The sequence below is a fragment of the Rhagoletis zephyria genome, unplaced genomic scaffold, assembly GCF_001687245.7.
Source record: "Rhagoletis zephyria isolate East Lansing unplaced genomic scaffold, Rhagoletis_zephyria_1.1 Rzeph_scaffold_02010, whole genome shotgun sequence".
Taxonomy (NCBI): Eukaryota; Metazoa; Arthropoda; class Insecta; order Diptera; family Tephritidae; genus Rhagoletis; species Rhagoletis zephyria.
Genome location: NW_016159094.1, coordinates 1,593 through 20,164, shown reverse-complemented (window position 1 = coordinate 20,164; position 18,572 = coordinate 1,593). Strand labels below are relative to the sequence as shown.

Genomic DNA, 18,572 nt, shown 5'->3' with positions numbered 1-18,572 from the left:
CATGTATGGCATTGGTATTGGTGTGACTTTTGAATTGATTTTTTCGCTCTATTTTAAACTAATTTGAAATTTTAAAAATTGCCTGCACATCAGCATCAAAATACCTTTCTAATGATATATAATTGTTTATACCTTAGAAGTACAGTTTAGCCGTAAAAGGGGTGTAAAGGAAACATGATTGCCTATTTATATAATTGATGTATACATAAACCAAACCAAATGGTTATAAAGTTAGTTAACACATAAAGAATAAAAAATGTACATGTAAATACAGGGGTCGAAAAAATTGTATTTGACCCAAATTTTGACCAGTTTTCACTATTATTATTTTTTGTTTGCTATTTAATTTGAGATATTTTTTTTTTAATATGGTTCATTCTTCAACTAAACCCATATATATCCAAGTTTCAAACTTTATGCAATATATAAAAAAAAAAATCAAACAAACTTTCTTAAAAATTTCGAGCATTTTAATTAGATTTTGTAGAAAGATTCTTGAAAGTTTTGTAGCTCACCCATTTCTAGTATAATAAAAACCAAGCTTCAAGTGGCTGAAAATTAGTTAACACCTAATTCCTTACAAAAAACGGTTCAAACCCCCGGAGGATAAATGGAAAACCTTCGGTATTTAACCGACTTCCAAAAAAGGAGATGGTTATCAGTTCGTCGGAATATTTTTTTATTTTTATTATAATTTTTTTTTATGTATGTTACCGCATAACTTTGAACCACGTCAACCGAATTGGTGGTCCCGTACTAATCTGGTTAAGATCCGATCAGTGGATGATGAGATATATATATATATTTTTTTATATGAGAGTTGAAGTCGTTTTTTTTTGCTAAGAATTACTTGTTATACAACGTTTCAGAAATATAAACAGAAACATATGTACGTGCGACTGTAACGTTAACGACCAAAATGGTGACCATAGGGTCTTAATTTTGTCTCACTTTAATTGATTTTAAGTAATTAAAAAAAAATTATATATTTTAAGTACTTAGTGTTGTTAAAAATGTTAGGTTATTTCTGAGCTCGCGGTCTCTTGGGCTGGGGCCCTCTCGGATCGGGGGCCCGTGGTATTTTGCCAGCAATGTCACCCTATAGTTACGCCTCTGAGATGCATTTGTATTTATTTTTCTCAGNAATTTTTTTTTTTACTTTTTCAAGAAACAAAAATTTTTCTGCTAGTGAATCTGGTGGCATAATTTTAGTTAAATGTCATAAACTTGTTAAAAGTGAAATGGTCGGCAACAACAACGAATGTCAATAAATTAAACTACATTCTGTGTTTGTATCATGGCGTTTTCTTTTCTCCAAATAATGTTACCTTTTTTCCTTAGCCCTTTCACAGCTTTACGTGTTCATTTCTCAAAATATTGCCCTCCGACTAAGCAAAAGTGCCATACTTTCTGCTAATATAGCCATTTTGCGGGGCAAAAAGCAACCTACTGAAAATGTTCCAATATTTATAAGAAGGCAAAATTGTTTAATAGAAAAGAAAACGCCATAAGTTTTTAATTTATCTCTGGTTTTATATTTAAGTAATACAAACATGACTTCTGATGAAAAGCTTAGCTACACTCTAAAAAAAAATTTGTAGATTTCCTACCTAAAATGTAGGTTACTGATTTCCTACCTTATTATTAGCGAAATTACATGCTCGATTATTCAACGAATAGTTTGTTTAAATTTCGGACTTTTTAGAGAGTAATATAGCTGCTGTGGTGTGCGTAAATTTACTAAGAAAGTGTGTACAAGCTACAAAATACACATCTGCGTTTGATTTCACCCTTACGCTACGCGCACACTGCAGCCGGCATTGGCCGAATTGTGCTCGGCCGATATCGGCTATATGCGGGCGATATGAATAAACCCTTGTGATTACATATATGAGCGCTCTCACACATAAACCGATAACCGAACCGGCATCGGCCGTTGACGTCCGTCAGTGACGATAAATTCAAACATGTTTGTTTTTCTCGTCCGATGAAAGGTGAAATGTATCAAAATCGACTGCGAAAAATTAAGTTATTGGGTGCAAAACAAAAAAATTACCTACAAAATCACATGTTTAGAGTATGTCAATTAAAATTTATCAAAATATTTCACTGCTTACAAAATTTAAATGAAAACTAGATCTGTGCGTACAAATACGGTCGGCAAATAATCTGGTTAAGTGTGCGCATCAGTTCGGACGGTCAAATTGTTTGGCCGAAATCGGTCGGCCTATCGGATGCAATGTGCGGCTAGCGTAAGAATTGTGTAAAGCCACTAACAGAAAGGATTTTTACACACGAAAATGTATAAACGAGAAAAATACATATTCATCGTGTAAATTTACCAAAAAATTTAAAAAATAAACGAAAATATACTCGATTTATAGTCGCATTTTTAAACAGATTTTTTAGAGTGTACGTATAACAACAGTTTCCTTTGTTAAACAAAAATAAAGTGGTGTAGTGCTTAGTTACGTATAATCTTTAGTAACCAAAAAAAAAGGTGGAATGGATTTACTAGTCTTTCTAATTGTAATTTATGTATTTAAAAAAAATTTAGTTCTAGTTGAAACATTTTAGCCGTTTTTAGCCGTTTTTTGTCCAATCTAGCCGGTCGTCCCGAAAAGTTCTGGCAACACTGGTTATGGGCAGCAAAACAACAACAATAATAAGTGTGGATACTATCTCTGTCAATAACTAGAGCGTCAACCGTGATATATCACCATTAAGAATGCAAGCATGCATATTCATACATACGTGTATGTATCGTAGCTCAGCAATGCAAAACACCAACTATACAGCACAAAGAGAAAAGTAATCAGCTGTGTCGTTTTTTGCGCAATCTTTTTCTGTGCGCCTAATATCTGAAATTATGCTGTCGATGACAAATGTAACGTAATTAACACCGGATAGTAAGGAGTTTATTATAAATAGGGTTCAGATTTTCCGTATCCCTTTGTCGATTCAATGTATTTTTACTAATCTTTATGTGAATCATCGATCCGTATTAACTTTATGTATTGTAGTCATAGAGGTTGGATTTAACTTGTTTATGTCTTTTCTATATTCATTAATGCGGGTCACTAACTTTCGCTTAGTTTGGCCAACGTAGTTACTATCACATTCTTTGCAGTTTATCTTGTATACCACCCCTTGGGTCTGATCTTTTTCTAAAGGGTCTTTCAACTTTTTAACAAATTTATCATTAACTCTATTGTTAACTGAAAAAATAGTTTTGAAATTATATCTCTTATTGATCTTGTTCACTGTTTTTGAGAACCCTTCAATATACGGGAGCACCATTAAATTTTCTATCTAAGGTTTCTATCTAAGTTAAGTCTAAATTTTAAATTTTTGCGGTGATGTTTATGATCCGCCAACATAGTCGCTTTATCAACAAGCATAGAAACAACTCCCACTTTCTGGCTCAATGGATGTGACGAGTAAAAATCGATATAGCGGAACGAGTTAGTGGGTTTGTGCTACCAATCAAAAGAAATTTTGTTATCACACCTCTTTATGCAAACTTCTAAAAAGTTAATAATGTAATCTTTTTCAAGCTCGAATGTGAATTGCAGGCGGGAATGAAAATTATTGAAAATATTAAGAGTTTCATCAAGTTTATTTTTAGGGACAGCGGTGATAATATCATCAACGTATCTATAATAAAAGGGTACCCCAAAGCTCAACTTATCGAGGCAGGAAACTTCTAAATCCTGCATAACTAAATCCGCTAAAATAAGAGATATTGGACTCCCCATCGGAGTACCAAAAATTTGCTCTTAGTAGAGGTTGTTAAATTTGAAAACCGTGGAATCCATTAAGAGTTCAATGCACTGTTTCAACTCTCCAAAAGGGATCATTGAGTTATTTAAATAATTCCGTCTAGAATTGATTGCATTTAATACCAGTTCCTTTGGTACGTTGTTGAACAAAGCAGTTACATCCAAAGAGATCAAAATGTATTCGTTTGGAATAGAAATATTTTTAATTTTGTTAAGTAAATATATGCTGTCTTTAACATAGCTTGATGGTTTTGGCAAGCTATTAGATAAAATATCTTGAACGAATCTGGCTACTTTATAGGTCCGGCTTCCTATACTAGAGACAATAATTCTTAGTGGCCCATCGTTCTTATGAACTTTTGGTAATCCATAACTTCTTGGAATGGTGCCATCAGTTTCCAAAAGTTTCAAATACATATTTTTATCAATGTATCCCTTAAGAAGCCAACGCTTTAAGAAACCTTTGACCTGTTCTCTAATTTTGTTAATCGGGTTTTTACTAATTCTTCTATACGTCAACTCATCGGATAGCGCCAAGTTCATTTTATTGAAATAATCAATAATCAATAATCATTATTAATAATGACTAAGGAACCACCTTTGTCTGCATTGGTAACAAAAATATTGCTATTGTGTTTGAAAAATTTTTTGGTAATTTTTAAATCATTGATTATTAATCTATGGTGTGAGTTCAGATGTGATTTCTTATAATTGCATTTGGTTTCATCTTTAATTTGACAATTTCGTGGTGAATACGAACGTCAGAATTTCATCTAGCTCATGGGGCATCGTACAGTTCCATAAGTAAAGTAACTCTTCTTCTTACCGTTTTTTTCTGGCAGGCTGTAGGTGTGTTTTTGGTTAGTGTAGTGGTGTTTTTGGTTCAGTGTGTTAGTGTTTTTTTAATAAATTTTAATAGAAACAAAAGAAATTGTAATAGGAATGAAAGAAATTGTAAAATAAAAGAGCACATGCCAAAAAACAGGTGATCTCAGCTGTAAGCAATTTTTGGCAATCAGCTGATAGCTGATGTTTTTATTTATGAAACCGTACGACGTCATGGGGCCAGGTAGCATTTGACAGCTTCTAAATGTAATCAGCCTTATCATGAGTTTCATTTTCCCCGAACCGGTTCACTTTTCACTTTTGGGTTTCCATGTATTTACTATGGACGGATGGACAATTTTTGGGCGAAACTCAGGATAAGGCAGAATATTGTTGGTGGTAATAAAGAGTAAAAATCAAAATAGAATCTGATAAAACAAAAGAACATACGCTAATTGCAAGTTGTAAAACAGATGTAAATTTAATAATTTCAGCAACACACAAAATAGAGCTTCTGCACGAGCGTTTGTGTGGTTTTTTCCAACTGTCACAATTTTTCTTTGCGTTTGGCACAGCAAAACTCAATTTATTCGTACACCATGTAGAAAAAGTTACCGATTCGCACTGGCTCTATATCAGAATATTGATAATGTTGCCACCAGAAAGTTTAAGAAAAGCCAAGCGCAGCCATGAAACTCCCAGTTACCGCAATAGATGCAAGCCCTGATATATATTACTCTCTATATTCTAACATATGTGTCAAGATATAAACTCCATCCTGTGAAGATGGGCAGTTACAGACTGCTGTTACAAACTATCACTAGCCTCCGCTGGAGAGCGTTTATTAACCGAAAAATGTAGGCAAACAGACCTGCAGGAACTAGTGACAATCTGCGACAACCGCCCGCAAGGAACACAGCTATCGTCAAAATGGTAGACCTTCCATGCAGTTTTAGCGTTTCCGTACGCTCTAAAAAAATATGAGATGGTGAAATTTCTGACATGCTACCAGCTGCACTATAGTAACCCATAACAAACCTGCTTTACTTCACGACCCGTCACCGAAGCGAATAGGAAAAGGGGTTAACTGTCTCCCGCCAGGCGTCCGGTAGTGTAACTGGGTGGTAAGATCAGTAGAACGTGGGGCATGACTAACCCAGTCAGTCAGAGTCTCAGAAAAAAGAAGTCTTTAGCCGGGCAAAAAAAAAAAATAACACCCCGTAATTACGTCAAGTGGCAGTTAGGGTTCGTCCGACTCAATATTGGTAGTCTAATTGTTAAGTTTGATGTTACGAAAATACCAAAGTCAACGCATTTACTATATTCCGCGTCAGTGTTCGCTTGTAATGCTGGGTGGACTCGTTATTGTGTAGCCGGACTCTGGAACAATAAGCCTACTGATCTGGTTAATACTGAGTCGGCTCCTATCATACTTGCATTCGTAAAACAATCAATTTAGTATTTTAAAAGGTTCAATCTGGGGTTTCAGTAAGTCAGGGTGGTTTTCGTAATTCTGGTAGTGAAAAAAATAAAGGTTATGCCGGAGTTTGCCTGGCGTATTCGACTCGGAAACTCGATCCCGGTTGCGTAACTAAGTGTGGGTTGAATAAGCATTCTTTTCGAAATGCTTACGTCAGAATTAAACCGAGTAAACTCTGGGAAATTTTAAAGTCCGGTGTTGCGGTGGTTCTCTATTGTTTTAGGCCAGAGAAGCCATGTATAGTTGAACACCGGGCAGTCTGCGGGCGGTCAAGGTCTTGCCCTATCGCTAAGTTTATTATTGGAAAAAAACGTGTATATATGAAAATCTTAGAAAAAACGTGATTATTAATTTTGGAAAAAACTACTTTACTTTCGGATCACTCTTCGTGACGGATGACATTGTCACGGCCGGATGTCAGATGCATGGAACCTACCGATCGGTTTGCCATTCAAGTCTTCTAAATCGTACAAAGCATTGCCTACCTTTCGCACAGCACGACACTTGATATATTTGAGCAAGAATTTTGCATTTATGCCTTGCTTAAAATTGCTAAGAGCGAAGTTCTTCCGGAAAACTTCCTGTCCTTCCCGATAATTCACAACCCTCGTACGTTTGTTGTACTGTTCGCTGCTCTGTCTTGCTCTTGCTCAAGGTTCTTTCGTATGTGTTCGCGAATGTTTGCTAGCTTGTCAGCTCTGCCTATAATTCGGACTTCGTCTTGTCTTAGGCTACCAAGTTTCTCCAGTATGTTATAGGCTGACGCGTGTTGTATCATATTTTGTCCAAATAACGCGTAGTATGGCGAGTTCTGAATCGACGTATGGTAATCGCCTCTTAAAAATAATAGAATTTCGGGAATATGTTTGTCCCAGTCCGTGTGATCTTGTTTGTCTTTCAGGAATATTCTAACTTTCGAAAGAATATCTCAGCTCACTCGTTCAGAGGCGTTAGCCTGTGGTGAGTATAACCCCGTCTTGATGTGAACAACCCCGTAGTTTTCAAAAAACTGTGGCATCTCCTTCTAAGTGAATTGCTTCCCGTTATCACTATGGACGAATTGGGGGACCCCAAAAGCTGGAAAAATCTCTGTACTTAAGAAGCAAATTACATTTGCCGACGTCGAGTTTTGCATCGCCTTCAAAATTACGTATTTGGAAAAATGGTCTAGCACTATGAATAAAACCTGGTTTCTTCGCCTTGATCCTGGATATGGACCTAAGAAATCGCAATAAATACGCTGGAATGGCCTCTCGGATACGAAGGCATTGCCCATAGGTGGTCTGGACATTTTATTGGTGGCTTTCACGGCTTTGCAGGTTTCGCATCGGTTCACATAAAGGCGAATGTCCTTTGCCATTTGCGGCCAAAAATAATTCTGCCGAACACGCTCTTAAGTCTTTTGCCAACCCCCATGGTAACTAATATTCCTCTTCCTCCTCCACGCCTATTCGAAACATCACTCTCTTTTTAAACTCTATTTTCGTGATTGTTTTCAATTGTTTCACGAAGCTCCGAGTACTCTACCCCGTCGAATTCCGGTGATGCCAAGTCAATTTCTAGAGGTGGGGTAGAAGAGAGTTCGTCAACGTCAAAACGCGAAAGGGTGTCCGGCACAACATTTAAAGAACCTTTGCGATGCTCCATCCTAAAGTTGTATCGTTGCAATAGAAGCAACCATCTTGCCAGCCTGCCAATCAAGTCTTTTTGTGCCATTAGCCACTTGAGACTTGAATGGTCAGTAATTATTTGAAAAGGCAATCCTTCAATATATGGTCTGAAATGCTTGACGCTAACTATTGCGGCGAGGCATTCCAGCTCGGTGTCCGTATAATTCCACTGAGCATTATTAAGCTTCTTTGATACGAAAGCTATGGGATGTTCTGCCCCTTCCTCATCGAGCTGCAATAACACGTATCCTACCCCTATTTTGCATGCATTACATTGGATCACGAATTCTTTAGCAAAATCAGGTTCTGCCAGGACAGGCGCTGAACAGAGTGCAACTTCAAGTTTTCCAAATGATTCAACCACCTCAGGAGTTAAATTAAATGGACCAGGTGACTTTCGAAGGCAATCTGTCATTGGACTTGCCAGATCTGCAAAATTGGTAATAAACGACCTGTACCAATTTGCCATTCCTATAAACCTGCGAACCTGACGAGGGGACTTGGGAATCGGAAAATCCCTTATAGCTTTTATTTTGCCTGGGTCTACTTTCAAACAACCATTCGCTATCAAATATCCGAGATACCGAATTTCGTTCTGACAGAACTTGCTCTTCTTCACGTTGATTTTAAGTCCCGATTCCCGTAAGCATTTCGCCACTTCCTTCAGCAATTCCAAATGGTCTTCTTCAAGTAGACGAAGACGTTCTCTCGTAACCGTTTGTGGTCCGTTGCACAGGCAAAGGGCATTACTTTAAATTGGTACAATGGCTTCCCTGGAACCGCGAATGTCGTCTTTTCCTTAGACGATTCCGTTAATTTGATTTGGAAGAAAGCATCCTTCAAATCAATACCACTTATAACGTATGTATCCTTTAACCCGCTCAACAACCCATTAATGTGGGGCAACGGATACGAGTCCTTTGTGACCGCGTTCACCTTCCTGGAATCTATGCACAACCTGACCTTGCCTGGTTTCGGAACTAGTACCACAGGACTACACCACGGTAAATTCGATTCCTCAATCACTCTCATCTTGAGTAGCCTTTATATTTCACTATAGGCTTCCGCATGTGTCGGTGGTGAAAGGGGAAAGTGCTTATTTTTAATTGGCACTGCATCACCCGTGTCCATATGGTGAGTCACTAAACTGGTTTGACCTAGTCCTAGCTTTTCGAATGATGGAAACTCCTGAACGACTTTTTGCAATGCTATCTTCTGATCTGGCGTGTGCTGATGGAAGTTTGGCACATCTTCTAGTTTGGCACTAGTATATAATTGTATCTCTTTTTAGTTTCCGCCATGGGACCCACGTGATCCAAGTGGTACGTTACAGCGGCTTGTCCTCTTTTTGAATTGGATTAAGCATGCCCTCCTTTTTTCCAGCTTTAGCCTCTACAACCAAACATTCTACACAGCTCTTTACTACGTTCGTTACTTTCGGCGCCAAATTGTAAATAAAGAAGTCTCTCTCGACCAAATCTTGCGTCTTCTTCGCTTCGTAATGCCCTTGTCGGTGAGCTATTTGGATAACCTAAGTTCCTTAGCGGGATCTTTATGGAGAACACCACCTTTTACGTAAAAATCATAATAGCTCTTATGCTCTAAAACCTTTCTTATAGCTGCTAACTTCTCATCTTTCAGCTGTTCCACCTGTACCCTATGTCGCAAGCTATCTGTCATCATTAAACAGTGTATACGGCTCAACGCATCTACATGCCTCATCAGACTTCGTGAACGGTGCTCGATTTCGTCCTGATAGTCTTGAAGATACATCGCCCAACGCGATACTCTGAGAGGTATGCCCTGTTTTTTTGTGGTAAGCGCGAAGGCATTGCAATCGGTTATTATCTTAAACTTAATCCCCATCACATAAACTCTCCATTTCTTCAGTGCTGATATGATTGCCAAAACTTCCAACTCGTAGGAATGATACTTCTGCTATACAGGCGTAGCTTTCCTACTTATATATTCAACGGGAAGCAAACTTCTATCTTGTGAGTCCCTCTGCATCAACACTCCGCCATATCCAAACATGGATGCATCCGTATGAATCTCAGTCTGTAGTGCTGGATCGAAAAGTTGAAGTACTGGTGGATTCGTTAAAACAGTCTTCAGTTATTGAAATGCAGCTATTTGCTCATCGCGCATTCGAAACTCCGCACTCTTCCCCATGAGATCAGTCAATGGTTTAGCTACCAATGAGAAACTAGGGATTAAGCGCCTTAAGTATGACGTAAGCCCTAAGAAACGTTGCAACATCTTTCGATCAGTCGGTACAGGAAAATCATTCACCGCCTGGGTCTTCGCTGGTGATTGTGTTATGGTTGACGCCTCAATAACATAGCCCAAGAATGTGACTCGACTTTTCCAAAATTTACATTTTCCCCATTTTTGTCGCAGTCCATATGACTCTGCTGTCGTAAACACGCTTTTCAAACTGGCTAACCCTTCCTCCGCGCTCTTGGAGGGGATAATCACGTCGTCCATGTAAACTATTATGGTATTGTTCCGGATAAGTTCTCCAAAAATAGCGTTGATGTACCTCGTAAAAACAGCTGGCGAATTGCTGAGACCAAACGGAATATTCAAAAATTCATATTGTCCGTTATGCGTAATGAAATCAGTGTATTTGCGTGATTCCTCCTCCAGCGGTACGTGGGAAACCCCATTGCGAAGTTCTAGTGTTGTAAAGAAAGTAGCTGATTGTAGTCTCTGCAGGATATTATCAATCAATGGCATCGGAAAGTTGTCGCGTATAATCTTTTCGTTTAATTTACGATAGTCGCAACATAGACATTTCGTACCATCTTTCTTAGCCACTAGCACTATCGGTGATGCATACTCGGAGGTGCTGTATAATGTTGTCGGCCAACCACTCTTCCACCTGCTTTTCAACAAACCATTTATCTGCATACGACAGCCGCCACGGTTTTGGTAGACTGGTATCTCATCCGACAAGATAATCTTCATTGCGATTGGTGATGGCCTTTTCTTTACGCTTCTGCAGTTCGTAATCAGATCAATCACGCCTTCCTTCACTTCAGTATGCAGATGGTCGAGTTCAACTGGCAACTCGACACCCTCGTTGCACGCAAAATGTAAGATTTGCCTTAACTCCTTCTCTAATTCCCCAACAGGATTTGCTTCTCCGCCTACTACGCTTTTCTCTCTAGCTACCTGAAGCTTCTCTGATTTCTGCCCGGCATTCCTTTTTTCTTTCGGAATTTAACGCCGTCACCATCAATGACAACATCCACTTGCCTGAGTACATCCTTGCCCAGAATCGCATCATACAAAATATCACTCTCTCTGGCAACATGAAACTCAATATCAACTTCGACTTCGTCTAAAGTTATACGTGCGGTGAAACATCCAATGATCTTGATCATTTGGTTGCCGATACCATACAACGTCTTTATCTTTGGTTGCAAATGAACGTAGCCGATGTTAATCAGGGTGTCGTATCTGATAGCGCAAATATCACTACCCGTATCTAACAAGGCTGAGAACGTGTACCCGTTGATTTCACTGTCTCGAAATAGACACGCTTCCCTTGATGCCGAGTTTGGTTTTGGTTGATCTTGACTATCGATAACCACATGTACACCTTTGCTATCATTCTTCTCTTCCGCTCGCGATATCGGATGTTTACACTCGTTTGCCTTGTGGCCGACTTGGCTACATATAAAGCACCGAATTGCCGATTGGGAACACTGCCTGGCCAGATGCCCTACTTTCCCGCAACGAAAACATGCCCTGCTGCTACCGCTGCTATGTGCTTAATTTTTAACAACGCTTTTGTCTCTAGTTGACTGAGGAATCACTGGTATGTTCCCCATTCCACGGCACTTCTCGTATACGCGCAAGTTTCCTTTGAGCTCCTCTATGGATAACGCCTGATATAGAATCTGCGAATCGATAATACCTTCAAAAAAAAATACTCGATGATGCTCTCATCATCCATATCAATTGGTCTAGCAATCTCCATCAGTGAGTACAGGAAACTTTCGCGGAAACTTTCATTTACCCGCTTACGCCTATTCTTCATAATACGATGTATCTCGTTAGCACCAAGCTTAACTCCAAATTCTGTTCTGAGGATGGTCTTTAACGAGCTCCAATCCTTAACCGCCTACTGACTCCTCACAAATATCTTGGCCGCATCCCTAATCAACTGCTTTCCGTAAATAAATTTCTGCAAGTTACTCCAATTAACCACAGCTGCGTTGTCTTCAAACTCCTGCAACCACTGATCAACGTCAGGTTGCCCGCACCCCGAAAATTATGACAACGTATCTTCGGTATCGCGAAGAGTGAAATAGCTGTGACCCGGCAATTGTACATTTTGGTAATATTCATCCGAGTCTAAACTCTCAGTATCGGTATCGACTCAGGAATGGCCGAAGTGTCTCAAAAGAGCGTCCTGCAGTTCACGTTTTCGTCCCCTGGTCGATAACGCTAAAGTGGGAAGTTTTTGATGTAATGTGGAACGATTTTCCGTCATCCCTTGTCAAATTTGGTTTGGAGACAAATCGGTTTCGGCGTTGTGCCATCTTCAGTGTCATTTTCGTTCTGAATAGTTTCTGTTTGTCTGTCACTATTTATAGCCGTGTTAAATCCTCGTTGGTTCATAGTAAGGTACGTCTCAGCGGATTATATTCTTTCAACCAGTAGTTTCAGTTCTGTGTGTACATCCTCAGGTAGAAATTAGCTGCTCACCTCTTTTTTAATTAATTGTTGCATGGATTCGCAGGTAGGTAAAAATCAGTTATTTTCTCTCTCTTTGTTTCTGTAGTTTGAACCCGCATTTCATTGTTTATGGTAGTTGCAGGGTTTCTGTTTTGTTTTGCGTATAGTAGCCTGAGTGGTTCGAATAATATATCAGATGCGGTGTTTATTTGCTCATTTATTATTTTTCCGACGAACGTATTTTGTTTGTATATCTCCATATTCTCTAATACGTTTAGGCGTTGTCCTTTGTGCTGTACATGGAGAACTTTGGCTGTCTTTCCTATTTTCATTGGCGTACAATGGTTTTCTGCCATATGGTCTGCGAAGTTCGATTCCGGGGTGGTAGAAGGTTTTAGCATTTTTTTGTTGTAGTCCCTTATATGTTCACGATATCTTGTTTTTATCTTGCGCCCTGTTTGTCCTATGTAACTATGTTGACATTCGCAAGTCAACTTATATACACCTTGCTTGTCTAGTGGGTATTCCTCGTTTGCGCTATTTCGTAGTATCCTCCCCACATTGTCCTTCGTTCTAAATGCTGTATTAATGTTATACTTTTGGAATACCTTAGCCAATTTATATGAAGTTTTGCCGGTATAAGTCAAGCCTGCCCAAGCCTTTTCATTATTTTCCTTCTTATTTGATTTCTTCGTTTTTGTTTCTCTTCTTATCTTGTTTACTAGGCCCTTTCTGTATCCGTTATTTTCCGCGATTGCGTATATCGTACTAAGTTGTTTGCTGTAAGCTTCTTTTTCCAATGGGGTTCGTTCAAGCCTGGTTATTAGATGTCTAAAGGCTTGTGCTGTTGAGGGTGGTTTGAAGTATTGTGTATTATCGTGTCTGTGGCCGTGGGCTTTCTATATATCCCGAATTCGCATTTGTTGGTAACCTTATTTATTTTAATTGTTATGTCCAAATAGTTTATTTTACCTTCGTTTTCCTTATCCATAGTGAAATTTATATTCGTGTGTTGGTCGTTGAGATAGCCTTGAATTTGTTCTTCCTTGTCTCCCGTTACAAGACATATGATGTCATCGACGTATCTTGCGTAGAACTTTACTCCCCGGCTTGTTGTCAGCTCCGTCATATACTTTTCATCTAAATGTTGCATGAATACTTCAATTAAAATTGCAGATGTGGGATTACCCATACCTAGCCCGTTAGTTTGTCTATATATTTTGTTATTAAACTTGAAGTAGTTTTGGTCTAGTGTTACCCTCAGTGTGTTCACGATTTCCGTTGCTACGTTCTTGTCTGTTTTTTCTATCAAAGTTTTAGTCAAGATGGTAACTGTTTCTGCCGTTGGTATCGATGGGTAAAGATCCTTAACATCAAATGATACAAATTTCGCATCTTTGGGTATTTCTAGCGATTTCATCCTTTCAATTAACTCCGCTCTATTCGTAATTGTGTATTTATTGGGCAGTTCCAGTTTTTCTTTCAGAAACGATTTTAGATATTTCGATAGTTTGTATCCTGGTGATAATTGGTCTCATCGGATTTCCTGGCTTGTGTATTTTTGGGAGTGCGTTCATTGAGGGAGCCGAAGGATTCATTAATGTCATTGTATATGCTTTCCTTGGATTTACTATTGTTTTTGCTTGTTTTATTGCGTGCTTTACTGCCACTTGGTAGTCATCGGTTGGGTCCTTTCTCATCATCCGACAATTTGTCTCTTTGATTAGTTGCTCTGTCTTTTCTTTATATTCTTTTTCGTACATTATTACCGTTGTGTTCCCCTTGTCTGCTTTTGTTGTGATTACTTTATTCGTTTTGAGTTTTCTCTTTAGCCCTTTGACAGTTTTATTTTCGTCGGTTAGTTTTTTCTTATACATAAATTTTATGCTTTTTTCAATTATACGTCTACATATGTGTCTTGCATGATCTCGGTTGGTAGTAATGATATGGCCATTTCCGCGTCTACAATAGTGTGCTCTACCTCTTTATTTTTATCATAATTTTCTATGTTGTGTTTCAGACCTTTTTCCAATATCTCTGTCTCTTGTTTGCTAATGGGAACCTTGGTCAAATTTACGAATCTGGAATGGAAAGGCATTTCGTTGTGTTGTATGGTCTTTGTGATGTTTTGCTTTCTATTGAGGTCATCGAGTTTTTTGTTTAATTTATTGTATTTTTGTCCCATAGATTTACTGATATTCTCCTTTAATTGATCTAATATCTCCAGGAGCGTGCTGACACCTAACTATGAACCAACGAGGATTTAACACGGCTATAAATAGTGACAGACAAACAGAAACTAATCAGAACGAAAAATGACACTGAAGATGACACAACGCCGAAACCGGTTTGTCTCCAAACCAAATTTGACAAGGGATGACGGAAAATGGTTCCAAATTACATCACAGTCCTACCCTGTCGGAAACACCAACAACGAAAATGGCAAGTCAACGCTAAAATTTCATCTACGTCCATGTCGATGCCGATTACAATATCAAATGTACAAAAGATATAACGTAAATGCAAGAGTATGCAATTCGACTTTCGAAATTTAATTTTGTTGTTATTTAAGAAATGAAATATTTATAAGCGTTCAACGCCAACTGCTTAAATTTCAAAGCTAAACGGTAGCAATTATGTACTTGTAAATGTAGCAAATCATATTGCAGCAATTGTGTACTTCTAAAACAAATTATCGCTTAAACTAGGACTGCTTGTCACTTCTGGCTGCATTGAATTATCTCGGCTTCGATTAGCAATTTCAGTTAAAGTTAAAGACACTTGAAATTTTAGCTTTAGATTATCTTATTGGCACAGCAACGCAACAATTTTAGTTGCAATTTAAAATAACTTTAAACTTTAGCTCGAACTTTAAACTTTACTGGACATTTTATTTCACCCACGGAACTGCAATCTTGCCAGAAATGCAACCAGTGTAAATATTTCAAAAACTACTTTTCTGCCAATAAATTCGAACAGATGCTCTCAAACTATCTCTGCAACTTCACACTACCACCAGCTGCTGCTTGATCGAACTTCGGAACTTCGAATTCGTTGCCACTCGAATACGCCCAACTTCAACTTTGACTCGACTGCTCGACTCTGCCGTTTGCCGCTGTAATACACTGTCGAACTCCTTTTCGACACATACACAACTTCTTCCTATTGTAGTTCGATGAATTCACTGCAACATGTTTGAAGGTGTTCTTTTGGCTGTATGACGCCCGTGTTGATTCGCGCTGCTTCTATTGCTGTTGATAGCCTTCGCTGTTGTCACCTACGCACTCCTTTTGCACTCAACCAATTTCACTGTATTTTAGACTGCTTTTACACAGTTCAAGTATTGAATTCAATTCTGCTCGCATGTGGAAGAGAGGGGGAGAGAAGAAAAGGGACGAGTACACATGCGTCTGTACCGTCAAGTCGTTTCAACTTTCTTGCTTTGCTTTTGGCATTTTCGTTGCTTCCCATTTAAAGAACCAAAAACTTGAATTCAACAGAATTGAAACGTGTAAAAGCAAATAGAAAACACAAAAGAGAATGAGCAAGAATTGCTTTCAAGTACTTGAATCATGTAAATCGGGTGTTACGGTGCTTTGCTACTTCGCCCAAACTACAGCGCACGATGCATTTTACCGACTACGCTCTGCTGCTATATACGATTGCGCTCTGCTACTAGGCACGCTGCTATGTACGACTGCGCTCTGCCACTGCGTGCGATGTTTTTACGACGCTCTGCTACTGCGTACGCTGTTCTTTACGACGCGCTCTGCTACTTCGCACCTCCGTTATTTGCTGGTCTAACCGCCTACAAGTTCCGTTAGTTTCGCTGACCCGGCTCTGCTCTAGGTGCTTACCATGGTGAAATGAACTGAAGGTGGCGCATTCCCGAAACCGCTACTTTGGTTTTGCCGACTTTGACATTTATGGCAATACGTAAACAAACTTTTTGTTTATAAAAAACAAGTGCAAACGTATTGCAAACGTATTGTGTGCTTTCAAGTGAAAAATCGAAGTAATTCGTGCGTTCTGAAGTAAAAAACGTTTTATTTGTAATAAAAACTTTATAAAAATGTCGTGTCATGTGTTGAATTGCATCTGCCGTAGGGGTAAAGCACCCAAATGCATTTTTTTTTGTTTCCCCGAGACGACGCCTTGGCCAGAAAGTGGGTAGAGTTCTGCCGGCAGGAGAAGCCATACAATTTAGACACCAGCGTAATATGCATGAAGCACTTTACGGACCACTTTTAAACACGACATGTTAAGTTGAAAACGTTGAAATTACAAATTAAAATCGGAGGTAAGCAAGCATCGACCACTTTCTGCAGGAAAACATGCGCTGCGACAAGATATTATCACTTTTTCGGCACCTGCAATACAAACACAAAAATTCTAAATAGTTAATTAATTAGACCTATTCTTTGGACACATTTCAAGAGTGGTTGTATATTTTTTGTTAACGTAGTGCTTAATTTGCTATATTCAAAGATGGCTTGAGAAATTGGTGAATCGAGAAGAAAACACGTTTTCTCACTGCAAATTCACAACTGTCAACTCATTATTCTTCGCCATATTCTTTGTTTACACGTTGCCACAAATGTCATTCTGCGGGAATGCGCAATCTTGTATTCTATCGTTCTTGGGTGCTTACCGTATTCTGCACACTAATTAATTTATAACAAGTTATCGCTTTTGCATAAAATAAAACCGGCGCTACTATGCTGCTCGCTGGCTGTTGTATTGCGCTTGAGTGAAAATACTCGTGTTCTGCTACCAAATCAACTCAATTTCGTATGCAAACAGTTGACGCTTTTTGCACATAAATATACGGAACTCTATGCTGAGTTGCTGTGCGGCATAGAAATATAGAAAGAACCGACCACCGAAGTATTTCTTTTACTTTCTTTCGCAAATGTGCGACGATCCCGGACGAGCCCCCAAACTGTGGGTTTCTACTTTTCCTTCGCGCGGAATGAAACTAAGTATTTATTAAGGTTTAAAATTGCAGTAAATATAATTTATTGTATAGAAGTTAAACAATGGCGTCTGATCAGTTCCGTGTGTTGCGTTCGAGTCACTCGTTCGCTTGTCTAGGGTACGGTTTTTGGCTCTCTTCGTTCAATCAGAGATGCCGTTTTGTAGCAAAGTTCGAATGCGCAGGGATGTATTGTATTTCAGTCGAAGTTATAATTTAGAAGTTACATCCACTTCTTGTAGTCCGTCGTCCGTCAGTCAATCCCACATGTATTTTTCAAAAATAAATGGGAATGCTGACCCCCCCTTGACATTAGGAAGGCACAAATCTACGTGAAAAGTTAAGGTACGATACAACAAAGGAAGGTATGTAAGCATTATTTGGCCCAGCCCACCCAACCGTAATGAAAATCCAGATTAGTGCAATGCCCCTCAGGAATTGAACGGTGAACTGGGCAGTAGTATAGTTATGGCGGTTCCAGAACCGCCATAAGGTTTGCTGTTGCTCCGGTGCAGAACCGCTATATGGTTTGCTGATGCCCCGCCGCAAGCTTTGCTGCTCCGCCAAAAGATGTCGCCGATCGTAATCCAAGTTCAGAACCCAGATAAAAGCCGCAAGATGTCGCTGGTGACAAATCTGAGTCCGGAACCGGAACCGATCACAGGGTGTTCCGCTGATGGAAATCCGAGAAATCCGATACCATTCAGAACCGGAATCGATCACAGGGTGTACCGCTGATGGAAATCTGAGAAATCCGATACCATTCAGAACCGGAATCGATCACAGGGTGTACCGCTGATGGAAAAAGTGTGTTGGTATGCAGTCAGAAATATATACAAACGTACATACGTACATATGTATATACATATATAGATGCTCCACCCCTAGAAAAGTGTGTTAATAATGTGCACATATGTAGTTGATGTCGGCCGCTGTGGTGTAGTGGTAAGCAGTGCGCGCTTCCACTCCACAATGCCTGGGTTCAAACCCTGGTCAAAGCAACATCACAAAAATATAGAAAAAAGGTTTTTTCTTAACAGCGGTCGTCCCTCGGCAGGCAATGGCAAACCTCCGAGTGTATTTCTGCCATGAAAAACAGCTTCTCATAAAAATACAATCGCCGTTCGGAGTCGGCGTAAAACTGTAGGTCC

At 39.1% G+C, this 18,572-nt stretch overlaps 1 protein-coding gene across 1 annotated transcript; it reads right to left on the bottom strand.

Annotated features, from left to right (window-relative positions):
* Positions 1-13,269: 13,269 nt before the first annotated feature.
* Positions 13,270-13,866, bottom strand: LOC108365816 (uncharacterized). Its single transcript, XM_017619998.1, has one exon. It carries the CDS (start codon positions 13,864-13,866, stop codon positions 13,270-13,272), a length of 597 nt encoding a protein of 198 aa, XP_017475487.1.
* Between the last annotated feature and the right edge of the window lie 4,706 nt (positions 13,867-18,572).